General features: G+C 36.6%; 1 protein-coding gene across 1 annotated transcript in view; it reads left to right on the plus strand.

Moving 5' to 3' along the window:
* The window catches only part of FAM184A (family with sequence similarity 184 member A), a 133,041-nt gene that overhangs the window by 73,872 nt on the left and 32,299 nt on the right, over positions 1-26,870 (plus strand). Inside the window, exons 6-8 of the mRNA XM_019629330.1 lie at positions 10,496-10,657; positions 14,639-14,760; positions 15,239-15,389. Of these exons, the coding sequence (XP_019484875.1) occupies positions 10,496-10,657; positions 14,639-14,760; positions 15,239-15,389 (435 nt within the window). The remainder of the gene's footprint in view (positions 1-10,495; positions 10,658-14,638; positions 14,761-15,238; positions 15,390-26,870) is intronic.

Genomic DNA, 26,870 nt, shown 5'->3' on the forward strand with positions numbered 1-26,870 from the left:
TGTAGTTACCTATTTATGCTGTCTAATCCCTTCCTCTTCTCCCTTATCCCCACCCCCCTCCCAGCTAGCAACCATCAGTTTTTCCTCTATATCTCTGAGCTAAAACAAGTTCTTGTCTTGACACTTCTTGTCTTATTGGCTGTTCATCTCCCCCAGTGGTCTGTAAGTCCTGCTTTCTTATCACTCTGCTTCTGCCCACAGAAACCACACCAAAACACATGAGTGCCCCTGTGCAGCCTAATCAGTTGTACTCAGTATTCTTTAATTATATTCAAACATTTATCCAGAGAAGGTATCATTTGGGGATGATAGAGAGTTAAGATTGTTATTGGTATTAGCTCAACCTCTCCGCTATTGTCCAAGATAGTCTTCCACTGGCTCCATATTTGCATACCTCTCTCAGCAGAACCCAATCTTCCTAGCTGTAATGTCCCACTCTCATTAGAAAGCAGCTTAGTGACCATCAGTGTTTCTCATACAGGTCCCTCTGGAATTCTACTCTTAATTCCAAATAGCTTAAGTATTCATCAAGCCTACATACAATGATTTAAGAAGAGTTCTAATAAATATGTAATTGATTTTCCTTTTTGATGCATTCACCAGTATATTTTAGCACCCTGGCTAAGTTTTGGTGCCTGCACGTTAGAATGGCTCCCCCAGAACCTGCCTGGCTCTTCTCTCCTCCCATCTCTCCTCCGCGTGCACCTCCCAGCCTGGGACAGCTTTTGTATTGTCCTGCTTTGCCGAGTAGGCTCTCCAGAGATAATAAGCATTCTTGTTTTGTTTCCTGCTCTTAAAGGGAAGGATATTAACATTTCACAGTTAATTATGATGCTTCTCTAAAGTTTTCTTTTGTAAATGATCTTTATCAGGTTTAGGAATTTTTTTTTGTAATTCTAGTTTCTGAATTTAAAAAATACCACACATTAAACAAAACAAAACAAATAAACAAACAAAATAATAAAAAAATAAAGAATATCACACATTAATGTTGAGTTTTCTGCAGTTACTGAAATTTACTTTTTTAAATTTGTTAATGTGATACCTTATATTAATCAGTTTTCTAATATTACATCAAAGTTGGATTTCTAGAATAAGTCCTAGTTAGTCATGAAGTATTATATAGTATTTTATATAATACTAGATTCAGTTTGTCAGTATTCACTTTAGGGTTTTTGAGCCTAGGCTTAGGTAAGATTGTAATTTTCCTTTTTTTGCACCATCCTTTTCTGGTTTGGGAATCAAGGTTTTACTAGTCTTGTAAAATGAAGTAGGACTTATTCCCTTTTCTGTTCTCTGGAAGAGTTGTGTGAAATTGAAATGCTTTTCACCTTAACTGCTTTGTGGTTAGAAATCATGGTTTGTATGAAAACAATTTTTGAAACTTCTTAAGGCTGACATTGTGACCTAGCACATGAAAGAAATATAATGTTCTGGGTGCATCCAGTTGTTTAATGCAATGTAGTCTGTGTGCCTGTTCATTAAACCGAGATTTGAGCCATTTTCTTCAAGAATTCTGTAGTCTTTTTTATTTTTCTTGATCAGTTACTAAAAACTTATATTGTAAAGGTGGATTTGTTTATTCTTACAGCCTGTCAATTTTTGCTTTGTATATTTAGAGGCTTTGGTGTGTGCATACAAATATAAAGTTGTTTTAGCTACTTAATGAATCATACTTTTTGGCTTAGTTTGTATTGTCTGTTATATATAGCTATATAACTAGCTTTCCTTTAGTTTGTATAGCTAGCTTTCCTTTAGTTTGCTATGACTGGTATACCTTTTTCCATACACTAACTTTCTGTTTTTCTGCATTCTTATGTTTATGTGTGCCTCTTGCCAACCACATATAGCTGCATTTCAAAAAATATCTAATCTGACGTTTTTGCCTTTTAAATAGAAGAGTTTATTCCATTTATGTTTACTGGCTGAGAAGTAGACATATCTATGGTAAGACAGAAGAATTAGGGGATACTTTATAAGCTCAGTGATTGTTTTAGAATAAAATTAAAGAATGTACTGTCTTCATAAGTTGATGGATCTTGATACCCTTACAAGTGATATAGCCTAAATATATAAATATGTCAAGTATGGATTTAGATGATAAATTCATGAATTCCAGAAACATAATATGATATTAAGGGAAGCTAGAGAGTCTAAAATCTCAGGTGGAGGATAACCCTGTTTTCCTATAAAGTGTTATTTGAGATCACCTTCAAAGACAAAAAATACCTGACTGAATGACCAATAAATCTGACTATTATGGTCTTTTTAAATGTTCTTATAACATTTAAGTTGTAGATTTTCTCCTAGACATACTTTATATATATATATATATATATATATATATATAATATATATATGTGTATATATATTATATATATAGTCAGTACTTTGTTAAAATAAAAATATTTAGATGTGTTTATTATAAAATGTTATTTTACAGTTGATATTCTGCCTGACACATGGTAGCAGATCAGTAAATATTTGTGAATGAAATGTATGTTGAGTGCATGAGACTAAATCAACTTCCTACAAATAAATAAAAGTATTAGTTTTCTGTTGCTATGTAACAAATTACCATAAAATTTAGAGGCTGAGAACAACACATGTTTATTATCTCACAATTTTGTGGGTCAGAAGTCCAAGTGTGGGTTAGCTGGATCCTCTGCTCAGGATCTCACAAGGCTGAAATCAAGGTGACAGCCGAGGCCGCAGTCTAATGTGAGGTGCAGGGTTTTCTTCCAAGTTTACTGGCTGTGGTCAGAATTCATTTCCTTGTGGCTGTATGACTGAAGTCCCTGTTTTCTTGCTAGCTGTTGGCCAGAAACTGCTCTTGACTCCCAGAAGCCTTTCTCAAGCCCTTGCTACATGGCTGCCTCCTTTCACAACATAGCAGTTTACTCTTTCAAGGCTGGCATAGAATTTCTCTCACTTCTCTGTTAGGGGCTCACCTGATTAGGTCAAGCCCAACCAGAATAGTCTCCCTTTGAATTACTTTAAAGTCAACTACTCAAGCATCTGAATTGCATCTGCAAGACCTCTTTTGCTAAGTAGGGTAACACAGTGATGGGAGTGATATCCCATCACATTCATAGGTTCCAGGAAAAGTGAGGGTCAGAGAGGTGTCATCTTAGAACTCTGCCTACTACAACAAGCAAATAACTCGATTCTCTGGCTCCTGTAGGTGCACTAGCATTCAGATAACAGGAGACGTTAGGATATTTATTGCCATGATTTAGAAAACAGTGGTTGATAGCTTCTCGGCCTCTTGGCTAAGATCAAGTGTAGAAAACAGTGGTTGAGTCTATAACTCTATTCCTGGATCTGTACTATACGTCATCAGAGTCACTGGTAGGAACTAAAATTTCTGAGTATTGCTCTTTATGAAATTAATCACTAAAAACAAATAAACAAACAAACAAACTAAGAACATGAGGAATGTTTTTAAAATTTCAGATTTTCTAATGGCATTTAATGTATGTATGTGCATTTTAAACCAGTTATAATCTGTATTCACAAATGCTGTGGTACTTGATTTACAAAACTTGATTCCATATAATATTTCCATTTATTAACTTTGTCTACATATTAGTCATTTAAAATATTTGTATAGTGTTTCATCATATATCTTTACCATAGGTACTTAAGCATTTGCTCTGTTGAGCATTTAATGTTTTAAAATTTTTTATTATAAATAGTGATAATTTTAAGGAGTTCCCCCCCTTTTATTTAATGGGAGGGGACTATCATGCAAAGACCTTGGCCAAAGTAGAAAGGGGGGGTTTTCTGAAGGCCTGTTTTGTGTCCTGATCACTGACAACCAAGGCGTTTTCAGCCATTGGCCTGAGACCCTAAGGAGCCAGGGGTATTAGAGAGGCCTTCTCTCAACCCTGCTTCTCAGGGTTTTGTTTTACTGGTAAGTGGATAAATTATCAGGTTTATAAATACTTTCGTTGTTTTAAAAAATTGTCTTTTTGTCTAGCTCTTGCCCTAAATTAAATTATTGGGCCAAAGAGTAGAAATAATCTTATAGCTCTCATTATTTATTACTAGGTTGGTCTCCAGAAAAGTTGGAAATAGAATCCAGTAATGTCAGTAACATTTGCACATTTTTATGACTTAGGAAACATTTATTGACTGCATCATATCTCTTAGGTGGTAGGGATACTTTGACAAAATGTCAAGGAACTCATAATTTCAAGCACTGTTATGATTCAGTGATAAATATAATTTTAGAGTTCACAGGAGAATATCTGACTATAAGGGTTCATACAAGCTTTGGAGAATGTGATATTGGAGAATTAAATGCAATATGAGTGATGGTCTTTGAAAAGCGGGTGAAATATGTAATAGTAATGATGAAAGATAACATGGGTGTGAGGGATAATGTAAGTACAGCCCTAATGGTATATAAGTTATAATGGCTCAGTGAACCATAGAAAGTTTAATACCAGTGCCCCAGGGTCTCTCAACCTCAGCACTATTTACAACTTTGAGCCAGATAATCCTTCAGGATGTTGAGCAGTATCCCTGGCCTCTACACATACTATATACCAGTAGTGTGCACCATTCCTTCTCCACTAGTTGTATAGCCAAAAATGTCTCCAGATATTGTCTCTGGAGGCAGAATTGATCCTGGTTGAGAACTATTGCACTTGACCATAGGATACATATGCGCCTTGTCAAAAGATGTGTTAGAAAGGAAAGTTGAAGCTAAATGGTGAATTACTCTTCAGACAAAGACTTACTTTGGAATTTCTCCTAATGATGGAGTGTTAGCAACAGAGTAGCAGCTACCACATTATCAGATGATCATAGAAAAAGACTTACCCTGGTGGCAGTAGGAGGATGACTTGTGTGGGGCAGGTGTTGGTAATTAGAGTCGGCTAGATGACTTAAGATACTATTACATTAGTATAGGCAAGGGATGCTTAGCATCCTGTGTAACAAAGTAAAACAGAGTGGAGATGATTATTCAAAAATAAAATTTATAGGACTTGATATGATGAGTGGTAGAAAGTGACTCAAGTATCTAGCTCAAGTATTTGGACAGATAATGCTGCCACTATTGGAATCCAAACTAGGAATCACAGGAGGAAAGTACATTGGAATGGCAAGACATTGAGTTGTTTGGATGTGCTGACTTTGATGCGATTGCAGGACTTCTAGGCTGGAACTAAGAGAGTTCAAGGTTGGAGCTAAAGATTAGGCAGCCCTTGAAGCCATAGAAATAGAAGATTTCACCCAAGGGTAGCTGATGAGAGCTGATCACTGATAAAAGAGGGGCACCACTATTGATTTTATAGAGCCGGGGAAAAGAGATTGAGAAGGAGAAATCAGAAGCATGAGAACAAGGATTAAGGATATCAGAAAACCAGAAAGCAGGTACCACTTACAAGAGGGTGAAAGTGCCTTACGGTGTCACACAGTGCCTAGAAGTCTGAAAAGGTTATGCAATCAAGAGTTCTCTGAGGCCTTCTCTACAGTTTCAGCAGAAAAGTAGAATAGAAGCTAGAGTTATTAGGTCTAATCTGAATCATACTGGATGACTCTGCTCTTTTGAGACTGTAAATGGAAGTGGAGAGGAAAGTGAAGTTAGGTTCCTTCTTCAAACTCATACCAAAAAAATTCCAGATGGACTACGGATTAAAATATCAAATCATGCATATTAATATAAATAAAATATGAATATACAGGCGACAAACCTTAAAACAAAGAGGGACTTTGGAAACATGATGGCAAAGTCATGAATTAAAAACACAGAATATTTTACCCTTTTCACGAAGATGGCACCAAAACGACAGAAGGAAGCCCCTGCCCCTCCCTGAGCCAAAGCAAAGGCTTTGAAGGCAAATAAAGCAGAGCTAAAAGATATCCACGGCCACAAAAAAGAAGATCTGCACGTCACCCACCTTCCAAAGGCCCAACACACTGTGGCTCCAAAGGCAGCCTAAATATCCTTGGAAAAGCGCCCCCAGGCGGAACAAGCTTGACCGCTATGCCGTCAGCAAGTTCCCCGATTACGTCAGCCATGGAGAAGATAGAAGACCGCAGTACATGTATGTTCATTGTGAACGTCAAGATCAAACAGGCTGTGAAGAAGCTCTATGACAGGTCGGCAAACTTTTGAGACGGAAGAGCCACCGGTGGTCAGCAAACTGCGGCTCTTGAGCCACATGCGGCTCTTTGGGTACATGTGGCTCTGAAGTAAAATTGAAAATTAAAATAAAACTATCATTAGTTTCATTTATAATATTTTTAAAGGCTATTATTCACATAATGGTGATTATGTAAAAATATATTTATGGCTCTCGAATAATTTTTAAATTGTTGTGAGAGACAGGATTGCCTCTTCCAGGGGTCGGCAAACTTTTGAGATGGAACCAAAGAGCTGCATGTGGCTTGCGAGCTACAGTTTGCCGACCCCTGCTCTCTGACTGGGATGCTTTGGATGTTGCCAAAAAATTAGGATCATCTAAACTGAGTCCAGCTGGCTAATTCTAAATATAAATTTTTTCACTGTAAAAAAAACCAAAAACCCACAGAATATTTGTATAGTAAAAGCTAAAATTTCTGTATATCAAAACACACCATAAGTAAAATTATGAGAGGAAAAACTGGGAGGGGTGGAATAAGTGGTTGGCAGATTGTATGAGTAATAAAAATGCATGTCTTTAATACCTTAAGAGTGTATAAAACAAGAAAAATACAGACACCCTAGTTATTTTTAATAAGACTAAAGAAGAACATGAAAAAGATTTAACATCACTGTAATTTAGAAACTGAAAATAAAATCAGTGAGATGCTATTTCTATTACCATAAAATTAACAATGATAAAAAAAAAAATTAAGACAGGCCATAAAGTGTTGGTGAGGGTAAAGAAATAAGCACTCAAAGGAATATAAAATTGTACAAATTTCTTGGAAAGGAATTTAGTAGCATGTATCAGAGGCTTAAAGATGGCCATGTCCTTTAATTCAGCAGTTTCATTTCTGTGTATTTAACCTAAGTGAATAATTACAGATTGCTGATGAAATTTCAGCACTGTTTATAATAGAATTTAGAAATAAATCTCTGCAGCATTCTGTCTGTCTAGAGGAAGAGGAATCTTCTTCTAATTCACACAGAAGCATCTTTGCTCCTCTTTCCATGCACTGGGGCTGCTACCAGAGCTGAGGGGATTGCCTTTGTCAGCTTAGAGGTGTCCTATGGCCTAGCAGCCACCCTGGTACAATACAAGGTCAAGAAATTGAAGTTCCTTTTAGGACTTAAATACCTACAGATTGAGATGAAAAGAGATTTTATTTCTTCTTAATTGCTAGTAAGACTGAACTTTTCCTGTTATTGACTCACTCATTTATTCAATAAATATTGAATGGCTATTAGGTACCAAAGCGTTGTGTTAAGCACTGTGGTTATAGTGGTGAATAAGTCAGATATGATCCCTATTATCCTGGAGGGACACACATGGAAATTAGAAGTCTGACGCATATTACAAAATGGCGATACGTAATTAACAAGTTTGTCAGAAGAACAAACTGCAGAAAGCTTATGCAAAGGCCCTGAGGCATGAAAAGTTTCTAGGAAATGGAGGGATGCCAGTATAGATTGAGTGCGATGACAACTATAATAATTATTTAGTGCTTACTATATCCCAGGCATGGTTTTATATAGTTTTTCCTAGGTCCCCCAAATGTATGTAACTTGCCAAAGTCACATAGTAAGTGAATAAAGCCAGAATTTCAACCCAGGGGGTATGATTTCAGAACTCATTTCCTAACCGCGTGCCACTCTTCTCCCCAGTTAGTGTAAAGATCAAAAAGGTGAAGAGCTGTCAAGCTAAGTCTGGAGAGAGAAAGGAGCTATGCTATAGAGGCCTTGGAAGTCCCACAAAAGTCTTTGGATGTTATCGTAAGGGAAATGGGAAGCATTTGGAGGATGCTCAGTAAAATATGTGAATGCTTTCTTGGGGGCGGGGATTACACTCATGTCCATATTTGTAATTTATTTAAAAATGACTCTGTTGCAAGGGAATGGATTAGAGAAGAACAAGCATGGATAGATGGTCTAGGAAAACGTTTCTACTTCTGCATTCCCTCAGTATGCATGTTCTCAAGGGTATTGATCTCTGTTGAAAATCATGACAGAAATCCCAACTCAAACTGTCCTATAGAAATTTATTGAATCAAATAACTAAAAAGTCCAAGGGTAATCTTAGCATCAGGCATGACCAGATTAAGAACTGAAATTGTTGGCACTGGAACTCAGTTTTTTTTCTGTTGAGTGGGATTTGCTCTCTGTGTGTTGACGTCTTGTTTCAGTCATATATTCCCTTAGCACATGTGCAACTGGAAAAAGGCATGTTTTTTAAGGAACCTCTTTTAAACTCCTGAGGTCACTGTGAGTAAATAAGCTTAAATCATGAGCCTGCCCCTGAACCAATTCCTATGGCCAACAGAATGAGACAACCTTATTGGTTTACACTTTGATGAAGCATTTCAACTCTGGAGTTTGCTTTGAAGCCCTACTGAGACCACATAGATCAACAGGGAAGCAGGGTGAATTCCCCAGATGACAAAAGGAGATTTTGATATTGGGAGACAACAGATTCATTTTTATTACATTTTAGAAAACAATCTTTAATCAGTTATTTTCATCACTTATTTGCTTATTATACTTAGTTGTACAGAATTTTAAAGGTTTTGCCTAAACATATTTGTTCTGCCTCTAGATTCTTAGTTTCCTGAGTAGATTCTTAGTTTCCTGAGTAGACCCTCTCTTTAATTATTTATGTGGTAACTAATACTGGTCTTTATAAGTTTTTTCATGTATTGCATTTGTACATCTAACTCTTATTCATCTGAAAATTTTCTGGTTTGTGGAAGAAAATTCTTCTCCCTGTTGATAAATTTGGGTGTTCCTTCCTTATTGATTGGTATCTAATATTTGTATGTTGCTTTCCAGTTAAAGCCCTGTTCCCATATATCCTTGAACTTAGTTATTATAATAACCCTGTGAGGTAGGTGTTATTACTCCAATTTTACAGACAGACCCAGAACTTCAAACTAGATTTTCTGCTAAGTTCAATCTCTTTCAAGTCTGTTATAGCCCCTTTCCTTACATTCATTCATTCACTAATATAATACACATTTATGGCAAGTCAGATCAACACAAAAAGTAGAGAAGATACAAGCAAGCAATATAGAATAGAGAAAGGGGACATAAATACAATGACAGAGAACATTTTAAAACATGTAAATGAAATGAATACTACATACAGATATGCCAGTGAATTTTTTAAATTAGGAAAAAGATATCTTTATATGAAAATTTAGATATCTAAAATGACTCAAAGTAGTTGAACAACCTTACCAAACTAGTTGCAACCATAAAAGAAATGAAATAGTCCAACACATATCTACAGAGGTAACTGTGCCCAGAGGCATTTAATAGACGAACTTTACTAAATTTTCAAGAAACAAGTAAATATTTCAAAAGCACAAAGAAGATGGTAATCTCCCAGCTCATTTATTAAGGTTGGCATCCTTTTAAAGATACTAACAAGATCAAATGCTACCATTACCAGAATTGTTCAGCATATACATATATATGTGTATATATGTATATGTATATATATATGTCATATACAAATATATGATAAATTTGCATGCAAAAGCAACAGGAAAGCCACCTGTGGGGGGGATAGGATGTGAGGGGAGGAGGGAATTGTGGATCAGAGAGGGGCTGAAGGAGAATGTTCATAGTTTTCTTTGTGATGCCTGTAATTACAATGAGAAATATTCAGGTATTTGTAAATTACCAGTTTTAATTTTTGTAGTTTCAGTAGGCTTGGCAGTTATATAAAAATGAAATTTTTACTTCATAGTATTCTAAGTGATTTAAAGTACTTCATTTACTGATTTTAGTTCTTATATGGTATGGATCTGCTTATTTAACAAATCACCTGTTAGCTCCTAATTTCAAGAGTGTATAAATTCAACTCAACTATTTCGTGAGACATTTTTATGGAAACAGAAATCACAGCTTACTGTATGATACATTTACCAGTTTGTCACTATTGATCTAAATCTGCCACTTTTATAAATAGCAGGAGAACTGGGCTCAAATGAAATATAAGTTATTCAATTTTGAAGAGTAGTTTAAAAACATTTTTATCAAAAAATACTTTGTTCCTCAATCTTTGATATAATCTTTATCTTGTGTGACTTCCTTTTTATAGGTATTTGATTATATGATAGAACCAGGAATTCTTTTGGTTAAACCAGGAGATTGAGGTATATCCATTTATTTACATGGTTGTCATGAAAAAGGAAAATCATCAATAAAGTCTTTTCAAAAAAACAACAGAAGAAGGCCATCATGGTTATTTGAGTGCTTCTTCCAAATCCATCAAGAAAGACCCAGTCAGTAAAATTACAATTAAAGAAAAGACAATGAGGTGAGGCATATTAAAAGTACCCTGTTTACTTACAGATCGGCTGCCTCCAAGAGCTGGTAAGGAAAAGCGAGCAAGGCCTGGGCTCCGCAGAAGGCCTCATTGCTAGTCTTCAGGACTCCCAAGGAAGACTTCAAAATGAGCTTGACTTGACGAAAGGCAGGCTGAAGGAGACCAAGGATGCTCTATTACATGTTGAGGTAATTGCATAATCCTGCTATAATCCAAACATCATCAAAGTGAAAATATAATGTAGTCACTTTGCTTAAATATTGTCGTAAACATCACACTGCATATAATTTGTGTATTAGTTTCCTATGGCTGCCTTAACAAAGTACCTCAAACTGGGTGGATTAAGTCAACAGGAATTGATTCTCTCACTGTTCTAGAAGCTGAAAGTCCAAAACCAAGGTGTTGTCAAGGCCATTCTCTCTCTTAAACCTCTTAAGGGAGGATCCTTCCTTGCTTTTTCCAGCTCATCATAGTCCCAGGCATTCCTTGTATTGTGGCAGCATAATTTTAGTCTCTTACTTTGTCTTCACCTGGCATTCTGCCTGTGTCCTCACATCTTCCTGTAAGGACACCAGTTGTATTGGATTAAGGACTGCCCCTACTCCAGTATGGTCATCGTAACTAATTACATCTACACTGACCCTATTTCCAAATAAGGTCACATTCTGAGGTACTAGGGGGTTAGAACTTCCACATGTTTTGGAGACACAATTCAAACCATAATAATCAGTATGCACAATTCTTTTACTGGTAAGAGTTGGAACTCTCATGTATAGCAACTGAGTGATTCTCTGTGAATACAAATTTCAGAAAGGCTTTTTCTTTCCCCTTCCATTCTCAGGGAACAGAGCAAATATTTAGACTGCCTTAGACAGTAGAGAAAATAATTCATAAATCTAGGTAAATCGTAGCCAGGGAGGTTTTTTGTTTTCTTTCAGAGAGGTGATTTAGAGTGTGGGTTCTGATGCCACATTGGTTGGGTGTGAATTCGGGACCCACCGCTCATTGCATCGCTTTTGGCATGTTCCTTATTCTAAGCCTTGATTTCCTCCATCCAAACAGTGCAGGAGGGGTGGGGAATAATAATATACTTCACACCACTCTTGTAGTAATTAAATGAGATAAAACATTTGCGGCACAGTGCTTAGTAAAATAGAGAGGACTCAATAAAGGTTGCCCTTTATTTAATATTTCAAATTTTATTTTTTTAGCTTAAGATTGATATTTCAAAAGCATGTAAACAAGAAACTTTAGTGGATTTAGCTTGTGTATGATGCATGTATATAAACCTACTTACATTTTATCTAAGATATAATTATATATATAAAACTGAATACTAATTACATTCTATTTTTAAATTCTGTGACAAAATAGATTAGTTGATTTTCTTTCAATCTTCTTTTCCTTCTGTTTACCTGTCCCTAGTGGCTATGTGATATGAGTGTTAATATGTAGCAAGGGATAGGTTGGAATTATAGCTAGTATAATACACAACTTGATATAAATAATTTTGGTGATAATAAGCATATTGATTATAACCTCAATGTTAGCATTCTGTGGCATAAAGCTAACTAAACTGTATTAAGAGGTGCTTTTCTCCATTGTCTAAAAATAACAGGAAAATTATATCTTAAGGTAGTAAATATGATGACAGAAATTATTGGGCATCATGGTGATCATTTTGTAAGGTATATAAATGTTGAATCACTATGTTGTACACCTGAAACTAAGATAACTATACTTTAATAAAAATATTGGGTTGTTGGAAAAGTCATGATGCATTTTTGCAACAAAAAACAGAAAAAAATACGTCATGACTTTTCTGACAACCCAATATAAGATAGTAAAAACTTACTTAAAAATCAACAGTTGAGGTATTTTTAATGAATGTTGCTAGCATATAAATTGTTTTGATATGGTTCTATGTTCCCTCCTTGGGTACACACCTATTTCCTGCCTTCAGAGCATTTTATCCTGGTTGCCTTTCCCCCTCACCTCCCATCCTGGCACTGAAAATTAAACTTATAGATTCATTTTGAGTTTTTTAAGGTCCTTCTCATAGTTACACTATTCTTTCATCAAATAGAACATAATAAAAATTTTAATCAAAACTCTATCACCTGTTCATTTACGGTTCTGCTGGACAGTTTTAATTGAGAAAATATAGGTGCTGTATCATAGTTTACCACAACTTTGGGTAAGTTCCTTAAGAGCAATTTTTTGTTTCTTTGTTTGTTTTTTACCTCTTTTCCCACCCCAATAATGTCTAATACAGTGCTTGGCATTCAGTAAAAGAAATACACTTAAGTAATTCTATTCCATTTAATGCTACCTTTGGTGGAAAACAATAGTTCCTAGAGACAGAGTACTTAGTGAAAAGAACAGTTGGCTAAGATGGCCAAATTCAGCTTTCAGTACTTACTGCTTAATAGCCAGGTCAACAATGTAGAACGGCAATTTCCATATTGACTTGCTTCTTTCCCATTAATCTGGGATATACCCCTCAACAATTGCTGTAACACATGCAGTGAGCAAGTGGGTGACCCAGAAAGTCATTGTGATAGCAGAAGGATGGACCATCATCTGTCTTCTCTTGTCCCCTAAAAATAGCTACACTGCTGTCAGGGACTGATGGTTGCCAGTGTTGTCCAAAAGGGTCACCTCCAGCCCCAGGCTCCAGAGAGCCACTTGACTTAAGCTAATCTGGAGGTATTTCATATATATCACATCATATTACCGTAACACTAAATACATGGGCCACTGGTTTGAAGTTATATAATAAAAATATTCAGTAGCCTAAATTTCTCATAAGTATTTTAATCATACCAGTAGAGTACAACTAGAATGCTTAAGCTTTGAATAAACAGTATACTGTTGAATATGAATATGAATGAATTTGAATAATGTATCTATTGGGTCGTCGAGAAAGTCATGACATATTTTTCTATGTTTTTCAATGCAAAAATGCATCATGACTTTCCCAATGACCCAATATGTAATGTGTGTACACGTGAAGATAATTGAATAATAGATACCCATGACATGGAAGGTTTAGTTACAATTATTATATTGACTTTAAACTATTTAAAATGATTTTGTAAATTATAACCTTTGGGCCAGCCGAGGGACGTGTTTGTTAAGAGTTGGCTTGCAACACCAGCTCTGAGCAGCAGGGGCCTGGTTCCGATCCCACATATGAGGGCCAGTGACACTACGCCCTCTACAGCTAAGATGGTGAACAACAGCTCGACCTGGAGCTGGGCTGCCAGGAGTCCCTGTGAGTGGCCATCCAATAGCTGGCGAGCAACTGCCTCAACTAGTAAGAGCACAATGATAATACCAACATGGGCCAGTGAAGCAACGTCCTCCACAACTAGACTGAAGAACAAAAGGACAGCAACTTGTCTGTTCCCCTTCCCCCAATTCCCCAGCGCTTTCTCCTCCCCAATTCCCCAATAAAATCTTAAAAAAAAATTATACACCTTAATAACAGACAGTTTATACTTGGGTATTTAAAATATAAAATGTGGGGCCGGCCGAGTGGCGCGATGGTTAAGAACTGGCTTGGGACGCCAGAGGGCCCCGGTTCGGATCCCACACATGAGGGCCAGTGACACTGCCCTCCACAGCTAAGATACTGAACAACAGCTCAACCTGGAGCTGGGCTGCCGTGAGTCGCCGGTGACGGTGTAGGCTGCAGCCCCTGTGGCAGTGGGTTGCCATGGACTACCGTGTGTGGCCGGCAGCCAGTGTGAGCGGCCAGCAGCCGCAGTGAGCGGCCGTCCAGAAGCCGGCGACTGATCTGCCTCGTCTGGGAAGAGCGCAATGATGGTGCCAACTTGGGCCAGTGGAGCAACGTCCTCCACAACTAGACTGAAGAACAAAAGGACAGCAACTTGTCTGTTCCCCTTCCCCCAATTCCCCAGCGCTGTTCCCATCCTCCAATTCCCCAATAAAAAATCTAAAAAAAAAATAAATAAATAAATAAATAAAATGTGTACATTTATTTTATTGTCAGAAAATCATAAGTAACTGTCATAGATAGCGCTATCAATTATTGTGCTGTAAGAATTTAAAAGTTATAATGCAAGCACTCTGCTTATTTGAAATAACCAGCTTTGATTTTACTTTTGAAGACTCATGTCCACTGAAACATTTTTATTCTTCAGGGTGAGCTAGAACAAGAAAGGCAGCAGCATGAAGAAATGCTTGCTGCCATGAAAGAAGAAGAGAAGCTCAGAGTGGACAAAATGGCTCATGACTTAGAAATAAAATGGACTGAAAATCTTAGGTACATTTCTTTTTTTTTTTTACTTCGTAATGTAATCTTATCAATACCGGATATGCAGAAAATGTTTTTCTATTCTGTGGCTTATATTGTCTTACTGTTAAAGACGTAGTAGTATTTTTAATGAATTTTTCCCATGACTAGAAGCAGAGAAATTGGAATTTTTTTTCTCGCTTGAATACAGGTTACTTTTTTCTGATTTCATTTCCTTGAATATAAAACAGGCAGAGTACTAACCTGAAGTCAGAAGACTTATTTGTTCTAGTACCTCTTCCGCCATTGATAAATTGATAAATCTGTGATCTTGGGTTAATTACCAATTTACCTTATACTCCCTAACTATAAAATAATCAACTCTTATTCTGAGTTGACTTTTGAGGAAAATTAATTAAATGCTTAGGAAACATGTGAACAACTATACTACAGTTATTCAGAGAAACAATTCCCTTTACAAAAAGTAAATGCATTTGCTTTATTTTAGACAAGAATGTTCTAAACTTCGTGAAGAGTTAAGGCTTCAACATGAAGAGGATAAGAAGTCAGCAATGTCTCAACTTTTGCAGTTAAAAGAGCGAGAGAAAAATGCAGCCAGAGATTCATGGCAGAAGAAAGTAGAAGACCTCTTAAGCCAGGTAATTAGTAGCCTATGTTATGAAGTTTCATTTTCTTTGACTTTCTTTAGCTAGGGAAGTATGATAAAACCTGTGTGCTAATTCACTGTCTTTTGTTATTTTTCATAGGACAAACTTGAAAAAATTTTTTGAAGATCTGATTGGCTTTAATTAAGTGATTCATGAATTGGGCAGCATCCCATGTAACAACTAGAAGGGTGCTTCCTAAAATTTTTAAAATATATATAAATCAAGGAGACATTTATAAACTTTTGAATTGTGGTAAAAATTATGTTTTATATACAGTCCTACATATTGAGAAGAATTTACAGTTTTTTGGTTTAATATTTGAACTGAACACATTAAACATTTTAAATTTAAAAATTACCTGTTTTTTGAAAGTGTAAAATCTGTTTTTCAAGCCAGTAGATAGCATTTGGGCAACAGAAGGTAAAATATATTAACTGTGTTCTAATTGCCTTAAACCATTTACCAGAAGTGAGTAATTTATTTCCTTCTCACCAATAGAATATTGCCTGTTATGCTTCAAAATGACACAAACAAAAGGTGGTGGTATTCCTAATTTTGTCTTCTTACACCATGCCTGCTTATTTCCGGAGCATTTATCACTATAATTAAATGAATTTGCACATCTTCACTCATTTGCACAACTTCTATATTTATGAATTCTTTGCATTCCCTGCAAAGCCAGTAATTAAATAAGACTGACTGCATGAGTCACCAGTTGATAAGCCAGTGCAGAACTTGGACAAGAAGCAGCTCAGTAATTAAGTGCTAGAAATCCACCTTTATCTTTCTATTTGAGATCATGATGAACTTCTAAATAAACAGGATTGACTTTTTGTTAGATAATTTGTTACATAGGTACATACATGCAGTGTCTTTCAAGAGTACTAGGGGCCTGCCAATCTGGTTCTGGTATTTCATAATAGTTCATAATGTCACTGAAAAAGGAGTATGCATACGTGTGTGTGTGTGTGTGTGTGTGTGCGCGTGCGTGTATGCTTTTGTGAATAAATTTGAACCCTTTGAAACTCAGATAAAAGTACGAATAAGGAAACAACTCTCACCAGAAGTTGGGCACCACTTAGGCACCTAGAAGGGCAGGTTTTACTGGATAGAGTGGTGCCACTCCTCTGATTTTCTGTATCTAGGAAGATTTAACTAGTTCAATTATATGACGGTGAAAAACGTCCTTAAAGGACTGTCTTGGTTCTCAATCAAAGAGTATTGAACTTAGATATGTTTTGGCTGGATTTGGCACTGTAAAGAGGGCCCACCACGTTTTCTACTTATTTTCTATTAAATTATTTTATTCATTATTCATTTATTCTGTCTTGTATTCAATTGTCAGATTTCATCCCTGCTTTCCTTCTCTCTCTCTTCCTCTCTCTCTCTCTCTCTCTCTCTCTCTCTCTCTCTCTCTCTCTTTCTCTCTCTCTTTCTTTTTTGGATGTCTGTTCTGCATTGTTCATTCCTGAGAGGACATAATGCTTTGCATCTTATTCTAGTTTTATGTATTATAAAACAGTTTATTACATATTGGCTCCAATTTTTGCCAGCTTTACAGAAATAATTTTTAAATCGGTTTTCAAGGCAGATTAACCATAACTATGAAGATAACCAAAAATTAATTGCCTACAAAGGCAAAACTATTCTGCGCTGCTCTGTGGCATCAGGCCATTTCTGAAAATTCTAATATCTTCCTTTCTCCCCGCTTCTAAAATATACAGGGCATACACATCACTGTAGGTAAACTGGAAATAGCCTTTGCACTCCAGCATTGTCTGTATCTGAAGAAAGTTAAGAAAATAACTGAGCAAAGGATTCCACATTAAAGTAAAAGTGGGTATTATGTTAGCAAGGTTTCACTCCTTCCAGACGTGTGAGGTGACAAAACATGTAGCAGCTTTGCTATGGAAAGGGACTCCTCCTTGGCCCTTTGGGTCTTGTTCTCATGACTCTTGGATGGATTCCTACAGCCTGTGCTCTGACATCTGCGCTAGCACTTTCCACTTGCCTGACTCATGCTAAACGCTGTTCCTCACACGCTCCACCCCCAGCCCTGACCCCTAGAACCATCTCACTCTACTCACTGCTATGGCCTCACTCATCACCCTTATCCCTAGCACTGCCAGCACCGCTCTGCACTTAGGGAAAACAGACCTGGCTTGGGGGTTCAGTAATATTGAAGGAATAAAAGTGGGGAATAGAATTTGAACAGCCAGGGCTTAGGCAGAAACATATATTATAAAAGGTATCAGACGAGCTTCATTTTCACATATTTTGACTACTTCTCAGTGACCTGAACATGATTCTGCTTTTGTGCCTTAGCGTACCTGTATTTTATCCTACTAGAGCAGAGAAGAAATGACACAATTTTTACCCTCCATGAATTTATGATTTAGCAGGAGGAAGGTATGTATACAGATACCTACAGTAGGTGTCACAGTGCAGTAAGTGACTTTCTAAATGACCTGGACCATCTGTACTGTAGGAACCGCGGTGTGCAGGCACCGGCTCCGACCGGATCACAACTGCCAGGTGTGTGCAGTCTTCCCAACCCTGTATTCAGGGGCGTCATATTGGTGGTTTGGAGTCATCTGTGGTGGGGTATTTGCTGCACAGATATCAGCAAATACTACATACACATCAGGGCTTTGCTTTTCAGAGAGCTGTTAAACATTCATCAGCATACCACAGGGAAAGAGACTAGAGTGCAGCGGTTCTCAACCTTCCTAATGCCGTGACACCTTAATACAGTTCCTCATGTTGTGGTGACCCCCAACCATAAAATTATTTTCGTTGCTACTCTATAACTGTAATTTTGGTACTGTTATGAATCATAAGTAAGTATCTTTTTGTTTTCCGATGGTCTTAGGCGACCCCTGTGAAAGGGTCGTTCGACCCCCAGAGGGGTTGCGACCCAGGTTGAGAACTTCTGGTAGAGAAAGTAATATAACTCTTAGCGATTATGATTGGGAAAGACTTCATTGAGGAGATTATCATTAGTGTGACTTAAATAGGGTGAGGGATGAACACAAATATTTTTATTCATTCAACAAACATTTTGTTGAATACATTCTTATTTTCCAGGCATATGAGGAATACAGAAAAACAAGAGGTGGGGGCAGCTTGGGAGAGAGGTCTTTGTGAAACACTTTGACTGCCAGGTTTAGGAGTCCAAAGTTGACTCAATAAGCTCTAAAACTCTGTTTAAGGTTAATGGATAAGGTAATAACATGCTGAGAATTTTATTTTAGGAAGCTTAATATGGCAGTGATACTGAAGTGAGGATGAAATGGAGACACTCAATATAAATATCTAAACTCAAGTGTCTGAAACAGAGCTCTTGAATACACACCATACTCCCCGCCATCACCGCTCAACCTGAGCCAGACCTCTCTTATTATATATTTGTGAGGTTTTTTTTGGTTTTGTTTTGTTTTTAAGCTGAGCCATCCTGCCACCTGTTGGCAGCTCAGTGGCTGCTCAGCTCGGGCCAGGAATCGAACCGCTGTTGCTCAGAGCTCACACTCTTGAGCGAGCTCTTAACCAACTGAGCCACTCGGCCGGCCCCCAGATGTCTCTTATTATAGATGCTGCCATCCATTTACTGCTCGGCCATCTCTGATGCTCTTACACACTGTACCGTGAGCTCATCAGCATGTCCTTCTACTCTGCCCTCAGAGTGCATCCAGGATCTGCCCATTTCTTCCCCCACTGCCATCCTAATCTAAGCCACTTGCGGTTCTCTCCTGCACTGCAGCTGGAATCTACATTTGGTCTCCCTGCTTCTACCCTCCCCCACCCACAAATTGTTTCCATCCAGCCCAAGTGAGGCTCTTAAAATACTAAATCAGATCATGTTCCTCTCCTGCTTCAAACCTTTCAGGGGTTTCCTATAACCTTTAGAATACAATTCACACTCTCCCTACAGCTAGCAGTAGCCTCAGGATTGGCCTCTGGCTGCACTGCCTACATCATTTCTGCCTCTCTCTCCCTTCCTTTTGTCCAGTCATGCTGGACTACTTGGAACACACCCAGCAAGCTCAGTCCACCTCAGGGCCTTTGCATCTGCCGGTCCCTCCACATGAATCACGCTTTCCCCAGATCTATAGGGCTTATTCCTTCACTTTGTTCAATATACTGCTCAAATCTTAACTCTTCAAAGAGATCTTCCTTGATCTGTTTCTCTAAGATAGCACCCTCCATCGCTCTGTGTCCCACAGCCTGCTTTGTGTTTCTTCAAAACATTTATTACTACATGGCATCATATTGATTCTCTTCCCTACTAGAACTTAGTTCCCTGAAAGCTGGATCTTTGCCTGTGTTGTTCACCGTTGCATCCCCAGCGGCTTAAACTGTGCCTGGCACATAATCAGCCCTCAATAGTTGTTGAATAGAGTGAACAAAACCAAAGCACAGCGACCAAAGAGGAAGTTGAAGGGCCTGAATCCCCTCCCTAGAAGTTAAGAGAGCAGGAAATTATGTAGAACAAACCTCAGAGATCCAGCCTGAACCCTGGGAAAAGAGGTGGCTGGGGTAAGGAAAAGGGAAGCCAAAGGAAGAAGCAGGAAGAGTGAAGCGAAAGCGCATATGGAGAAGGAAAAGCCACCTGGGAATGAGAGCGAGATGAGCAGGTCTGACTTCAGCTTTGCTTTCTCAGAAAATGTGGAATGTAATTAAAGTCTACCAAAAACCAACCAACGTCCATTATTCCTTATTCTTCCTACTTCAGTTCCTGGATTCAAAGTTAATTTGCAGTATTTTCCTTAGTAATTATGTAAGTTTGTTTTTCATTTCTCTTTAGTCAAAAAAATGAATTACATCATTACTTCAACTGTATTATATCGTCTTTTATCAGACCCGTGTTGTTGGTATTCTTTCTTGAGATTTTATTGTCTTTTAAGGTAAACAATACTAAATTGTTTTCTGAATTAACTTGCAAATCTAAAAATATACAATTTTCTTTTTCCTACCAAAATCTCCCTTTTTAGAATTTAAGCCTATCTGGTTCTTAAATCGACATGTTCAGGAGAAAAGAGTGAAGAGATGGAACTATGAAATCTATAGCTAGCTTAAAAGAGGTGTTTTAAATATTGGGTAGTTATTAATGTGTACTGAGCATGTGTCTATTCTGCAAAATACAGAAGTAAGATGAAATGCAGAGCATTTCGTGCTTTCAGAGGTACTGGGCCCAGAATACACCTGAAAAATGCAGTAACAAAGAAACTTAATCTATTTCTATTTCAAATGACAAGATTCTAAAAATTAAAATATTTTGTATCTTAAGGATTCAATGGACATATGATTACAAAGTTAATTAAGACTCTGAGAAAAGTGTTGAATTACCTGCTACATCAGCTTGTCTCCACCTTAAGTTCATTTATATGCTTGCTATTAGTACTTTAGTTTATGTATTGAACAATTGTTTGTGACTTTTTTTTCTATTTTTTTGCTTTTAGAGAATTTTTAAAGCTGTGACTCCCACTTCTAAATCTTAGGTTTGTGGGTTGCTTTTCTCTAGTTATTAGCATACTTGAAATTAATGTTAGAAAAAGACTTTACGTAATTTAAAAAATTACAGTATTGTATATTAAATATTGCATTTTGAAATATTTTATTAAACTTTAACCTGTTTTACTTGAATTTTGATGTAAGATTAGTGTACATATTGTTTCAAGAAAGTTATAATTTAGTAAATGACATCTCTTTTGTTAATGAGAATTTTATTTTATCTTTTGACATTTGATGACATTTTGACATCTGTCAAAAATTTAGTGCTTCTGATATGCCAGGCACTGTGCCACACCACTAGTGGGGTCACAATGATCTTAGCCTTTCCACTGCTCACAAGGCAAAAAGGAAGGCAAATAGAAATAACAGTGTGACACGTTAATTCATTACAACCGTGGCACCCAAGGATGTGTACCATGGGGACCTAACATAGCCTGGGAACTTGGGGCAGGCTTCGCTGAGTGTGGAATCCTCTACCTGAGACCCGGAAGAGAAGCGGGAGTCAGGCCAGGAGAAGAACAGCATTCTGAGCAGAGAGGGAGTATATGCAAAGGCCCTCAGGAAGGCGGTCCCCAAACACCTTACTTAGTCCCGGAAGGTAGTGGGCCAGGAAGCTGGGGAGGCAGGCAGGGTCAGATCCTATGGGGCCTTGTTTGGTTTGTTGGGACTTTATCCAAAGAATGATTAGGAGCTATTGAAAGGCTTTAATTGGGAGCGGGGACTATTCAAATATTGTAATTTCAAATCTCTGGCTGCAGATTGGAGAATAGAATAGGGTAAGACAGGACAGGTGCCGTTCAATGAATATTGCTTCCTTCTTGGCAGCATTTTTTTTTTGTTCAGATTAGTATTTTCTGGACAAATTTTAGTATATTTAGTATACTCATTAATTGATCTCTGAGAGGTTACATTTGTAAGTCTTAGAATCTGTTGGCTTTTGTCAATAGGATTTCTGCACGATATATATTTTTTCCTATATAACTTCTTAGTTATCTAGAATCTTCTCTTTACTACTTCTGTTATTATGGGGGAAGGGAGAAGTAAGGTAGAAAGTAGTGAAAACTATAACTCAATAATAAAAATCCATGTCATTCATTAATAAACATTTATATAATAAACATTTCTTGACCCTTTATTCTGTGCCAGGTACCAAATTATGAGTCACATACAAAATATTTCTAAGACCTGGGTCCCATCCTCTAAAAGCTTGTCATTCAGTGGATTTCACATTTTATATACCAATAAATTGGCAAATCGCAAATTTGTAAAACCTTTTGCTGATTTCTAAATGAGTGAACTGAGGTTTAGAATGAGATTACTCCTCAGAATGTAGGTTTCTTATGTGCAAAGCTCTAAATTTCTAATTAATGGCATCCATTTTTTTTAGTTATTTTTCATTTTCTTCCTCACTTCCCTGAAAGTCTGATTGTATCCATCCTTCAAGAATGCAAACCCTGAAACACATCCAGTAAGCCTTCTGTGCGTCTACGTTGAAGTATCTGATCGCTGTCAGTTGTGAAGGTCTCTTGAGGCCCTTTTCTCTCATCTCAAAAACTAACAAGAAGCTTAAGATGCTTTAAAATAAGAAAGACTTATACAGGACATCGGTTTTTATTAACATGGATCTCAATCATGTAGAATGCTTGCCAAATAAAATTTTTGCATATAGATTTATAGTTTATCTGGTTTTTCTTTAAAGCAGACATTTCCTGGGGGTGGGGGGGAGGTCTCACCCAGTCTTGTAGCTCAGATACCATTTATATGTCAGTGGCACCCAAAGTTAAAATCCTCAACCTGGACCCCTTCCCCGGAACTCACAATCACTCAGTTGGCTAACAGGCATCTCAAATTTAGCACATCTGACTCAGAAGTATTGATTGCCACTCTCCATACCCCATCCCAACATCTTCACTTTTTGGCAGTGCTTGCTGCTCTAAACAAAAAAATAGTCATCCTTGATTTCTCTTTCCTTTACCTCTCCTGTAATCTCTCATTCCTGTTTATTCCACTTCCAAAAACATACCCCTGCTCCATCCACTTCCATTTCCCCTGGTGACACTAGTGGAAGCCACTATTATAATGGCCTTCTATCTAACTTCCCCAATTTCCCTTTTCTTCAGCACTCGAAGTGATCTTTTATGATTTAAGTCATCAGATCATGCCATTCCCCTGCTTAAAATTCTCGCAGGGCACCCCATTGCATTAAGGCTCTTATTCTGACCCCTTCATTGTCTACAGGTTTTTAAGCCATTTTGCCCCAGCAGTTATCTCCCACCTCATTTCAGCCTCACTGACAGCACCGGACACACACAGGCCCAGCCACGCCCAGTTCACTTCCACTCAGGGTCTTTGTGCTGATCCAATTGCCTAGAAGCTCTTTCCCTAAGGTCATCTCATTTTGTGGCTGACTTTTTCATTGATTCCCAGTTTAAATGTCACTCTTTCAAAAGATCTTTCCTACCATCAACCCAGTATCACCTCCAGTCATTTCCTATCTCATCAACCTTTTTAAAATCATAATATTTATCACAAATTTTTTCTTACTTATTTTTTGTATGTTTGTTTTACTGTTTTATTCAACTTTATCTCACTCTGCACTCACAGTATTTCCTGGAATATAGTAGCACTCTAATAAATATTTTTTAAATGAAAAAAATAAACCTTACTTCATTTATGTATTAACCGATAATGATATTTCCCCCTACATCACTAGTTGTACCTTTCCTGATTGCCATAGCCAGGTCTGTGATACAAGGCACCCCAGGTCATAGTTTAGGGACCACGCCTTTTGTTTGAGATACTTCCCTGGCCTGCTGTGGTATGTTGACAGAGGTCATGCCCATGAGTTTAGATTCCAAATGTTCAAATATACTTCTATTGTATAAAGTCTAAAATCCCTAAGGGGAAGTCCTGGCATGCCACTCGCTGCTCTGTCATATTGGTTAGTTTTTTAATTAGTTCAGGGATCTTCAATAGCATATATATTTTTATATGATGATACCTTATAGAGTGAAAAATAAAATCTACTTCATATAAATAAATTCCATACATTTTAGATTAACTTGTAGGACTAGGACATGAGTTCTGAAAAGTGCAAAGAGATAAAAAACTACTACTAAAAATCCCTCAGATTTTCTTAAACTACTACTAAAGTCCCTCAGATTTTAAGTTTTGTGAAGTCTGCAGAAGTTGTGTCTTATTAGTATATAAAGACTATTAATAGTATGAGAAAGGATAAGGAAAAAAGTAAAAATAAAATTAATGTAGCTAATATGTATAAAAGTGAAAAAATTTAAATTGAGAAGTTATGGAGTAATTGAATAGAATCTTTTTTTCTCAACTTATTTTTCCAACTCTAGTATAACTCAGTCCTAAAGTATATTAGTCTAAATTATTACTAAAAAATTGCTTACTAAATAAAAACTGGCTTTATGACACACCAAGGAATAATCATATTATGGATAAAAAGATAACTGTGTTCTGTCTGAGAATTTGATTATTATCCAAAGTAAACACTATTTTACAGGAATTTTTCTATTTATTTTAGTAATATAAATGAAGTATTATTTTGTATTTTTGGAGGACAAAAAGATGAAGTAATTGAAAAGGAAATCACATTATTTCCCTATATTTGGGGGGAGGGAGAGGTGCCTAGTGGTTTTTCCAGTAGTTTATCACTCAAAATTTCAATGAACTTCTGAAAAATAAACCCAGATCATAAATAAGTTTCCCAAACATGTCCTAGAAAATAGGATTGAAAAGATATGAAAGCTCTTCTTTCTTTCTCCCAGTACTAAACCAGATTATTACTAAATCTTTACATTTTCAATGATGATCTCTTATTTATTTTTGGCCCCCAAATTATATAGTCAATCAAGTTAGTGTTTCAGTTCTCATCTGCTTATTTCTCTTAAGAGAAATCCTTCATGAACCTACACCAATACTGAGTGTAATGCTTTGAAGCACAATAATGTAGATTTCTGGAAAAAATTTAGAGCAGTAATATTCCGTCTCGGTCCTTCAATAACCATCATCTGATTTATATGTACTAGCCTTCGGTATTTTTCATAGGTAAGTCTGCCAAGCCCACAATCATCAGACACTGTTTTAAGGGACTACAGATAATTTAGACTGTATGTCTTAAATTTCTTTTTGTCTAATTTCTTTCTCAGAACTGTTTTCAATTTATTTTTTCTTGCACATATTATAATTAATGTTCTGTGTTTTACTCTCCCTTTTTATCCCTCTTTCTTTCACTTAGTTGATTTCTGAATGTTTCCCTTTATTCCTGTGATCTTTTCTTCATAGCGGCACTCTCTGGGTGAAGCTTTGCATAAATCTATCAACAATGTAAGTGAGCGGCACTTACAGTTTGTACACTAGGGCATGTTGCACTTTTGATTTTGCATAAATAGCATCACTGCTTTAAAGCTTCAACTTATGATATAAAACAATACACTTTGGCATTCAATAAGACATGTTTTGTATATGGATAATAAAAGCTTTTTTTCAGCCATTCATTTGCGTATGTGCATACATCTACCTCATTGTATTAAGAAGCATATATTTATTATAAAGCCAAGCAAGATTTTACATCTCAAACATAAAATTCGTTATTTTAATGTTTACTTTGAAAGATACAGTAATATTTTTCAAAAACTATTGACTAGTTGACACTCATAGAATTGAAAATAAATGTAAATGTATTTCTTTTTTAGTTAAACTAGTTTAGTTTTTGAAAAATTAGTATCAATAGACATCTTTATTTAAAAGGATTAGATAGTTGTGAAGGTTCATCAGGTTCAGAGCATGTTTTACATTATAATGTTATAATTATTAAAAGATTTAAAGTGAAATGGAGTAAAACCCTTTCCTAAGAATTAGCAAAGCTATTGTTTTTTACTTATGTATACTCAAGTATGCAGAAATTAAGCTTCAAAGTAATGTTCCATTTAAACACCGATTGAACATTTGTTTTGGTGTTTAGAGGGGAAAAAATGAGATTTATTTTCATATCAGACCCATACGTAATTTGTTGTTTAAAATAAGATAACAGAGAGCTGAACATCTTTGAATATTTTTCTTGATATCTGAGGGCAGAGATGAGCAAACCTTTTCTGTTAAAAGGACCAGAGAGTAAATATTTTCGGCCTTGTGGGCCATGCAGTTTCTGTGGGAGCTGCCAGCCTCTGATGCTGTCATGTAAACGCAGGCACCTACAGTATGTAAACGAATCTGTGGGGCTGTGTCCCAGTAAAATTTAATTTACAAAAACAGGCTGTAGTTTGCCAATTCCTGTACTAGAAGAGTCAAAGCTTTGAGTCTAGAGATTTCCTGTGAAGTTTTGATACTGCTGGAGTGAAACTATCTCTTCATACCTCCCTAATTTCTTTCTACTATGTAAGAAAAATTGTATCTATCTTTCATATTCAATTTTGCTTTCTACATAAAAAATAATTAGAAACACACAAGTACATTTAACACCATTTTCTTTCATACATTTAAAAATAAGCAACAAAGATAATTATCTTAATGTTGATAAAATAAGGCTACATTTAGAAATTCTTTTTAACAGTCACACAGAACATTGTTTAGAATTTGGATTTGATTGCTATATTATTAATCCAGACTTTTTGATGTATGAGCTAATTGGGATAGAAAAAGAACTCAAATAAGATATGGTTATTGTCAAAATTGATTGAATTGTACTTCAGAACACTTGTGACAACAGTCACTTTTTTCTTAATAGTTATAAATGAAAAAGTGTTCATTAAAATAAAAACAACCTTATTGAAGTTAAATCTATTAGTAACTGGAATGAGAATACCTTGATTCATCTCTTACAGAAAAATAAAAGGGGCTCATAACACAGCAAAATCCCAATTAGTTAATTCTCCTTTGTAACATCATAGCCACTGAGGATCAGCTCTTCACTGTGTCATCATCCAAACAAAATATGAC

The sequence above is a fragment of the Hipposideros armiger genome, unplaced genomic scaffold, assembly GCF_001890085.2.
Source record: "Hipposideros armiger isolate ML-2016 unplaced genomic scaffold, ASM189008v1 scaffold_839, whole genome shotgun sequence".
In the NCBI taxonomy this organism is placed as follows: Eukaryota; Metazoa; Chordata; class Mammalia; order Chiroptera; family Hipposideridae; genus Hipposideros; species Hipposideros armiger.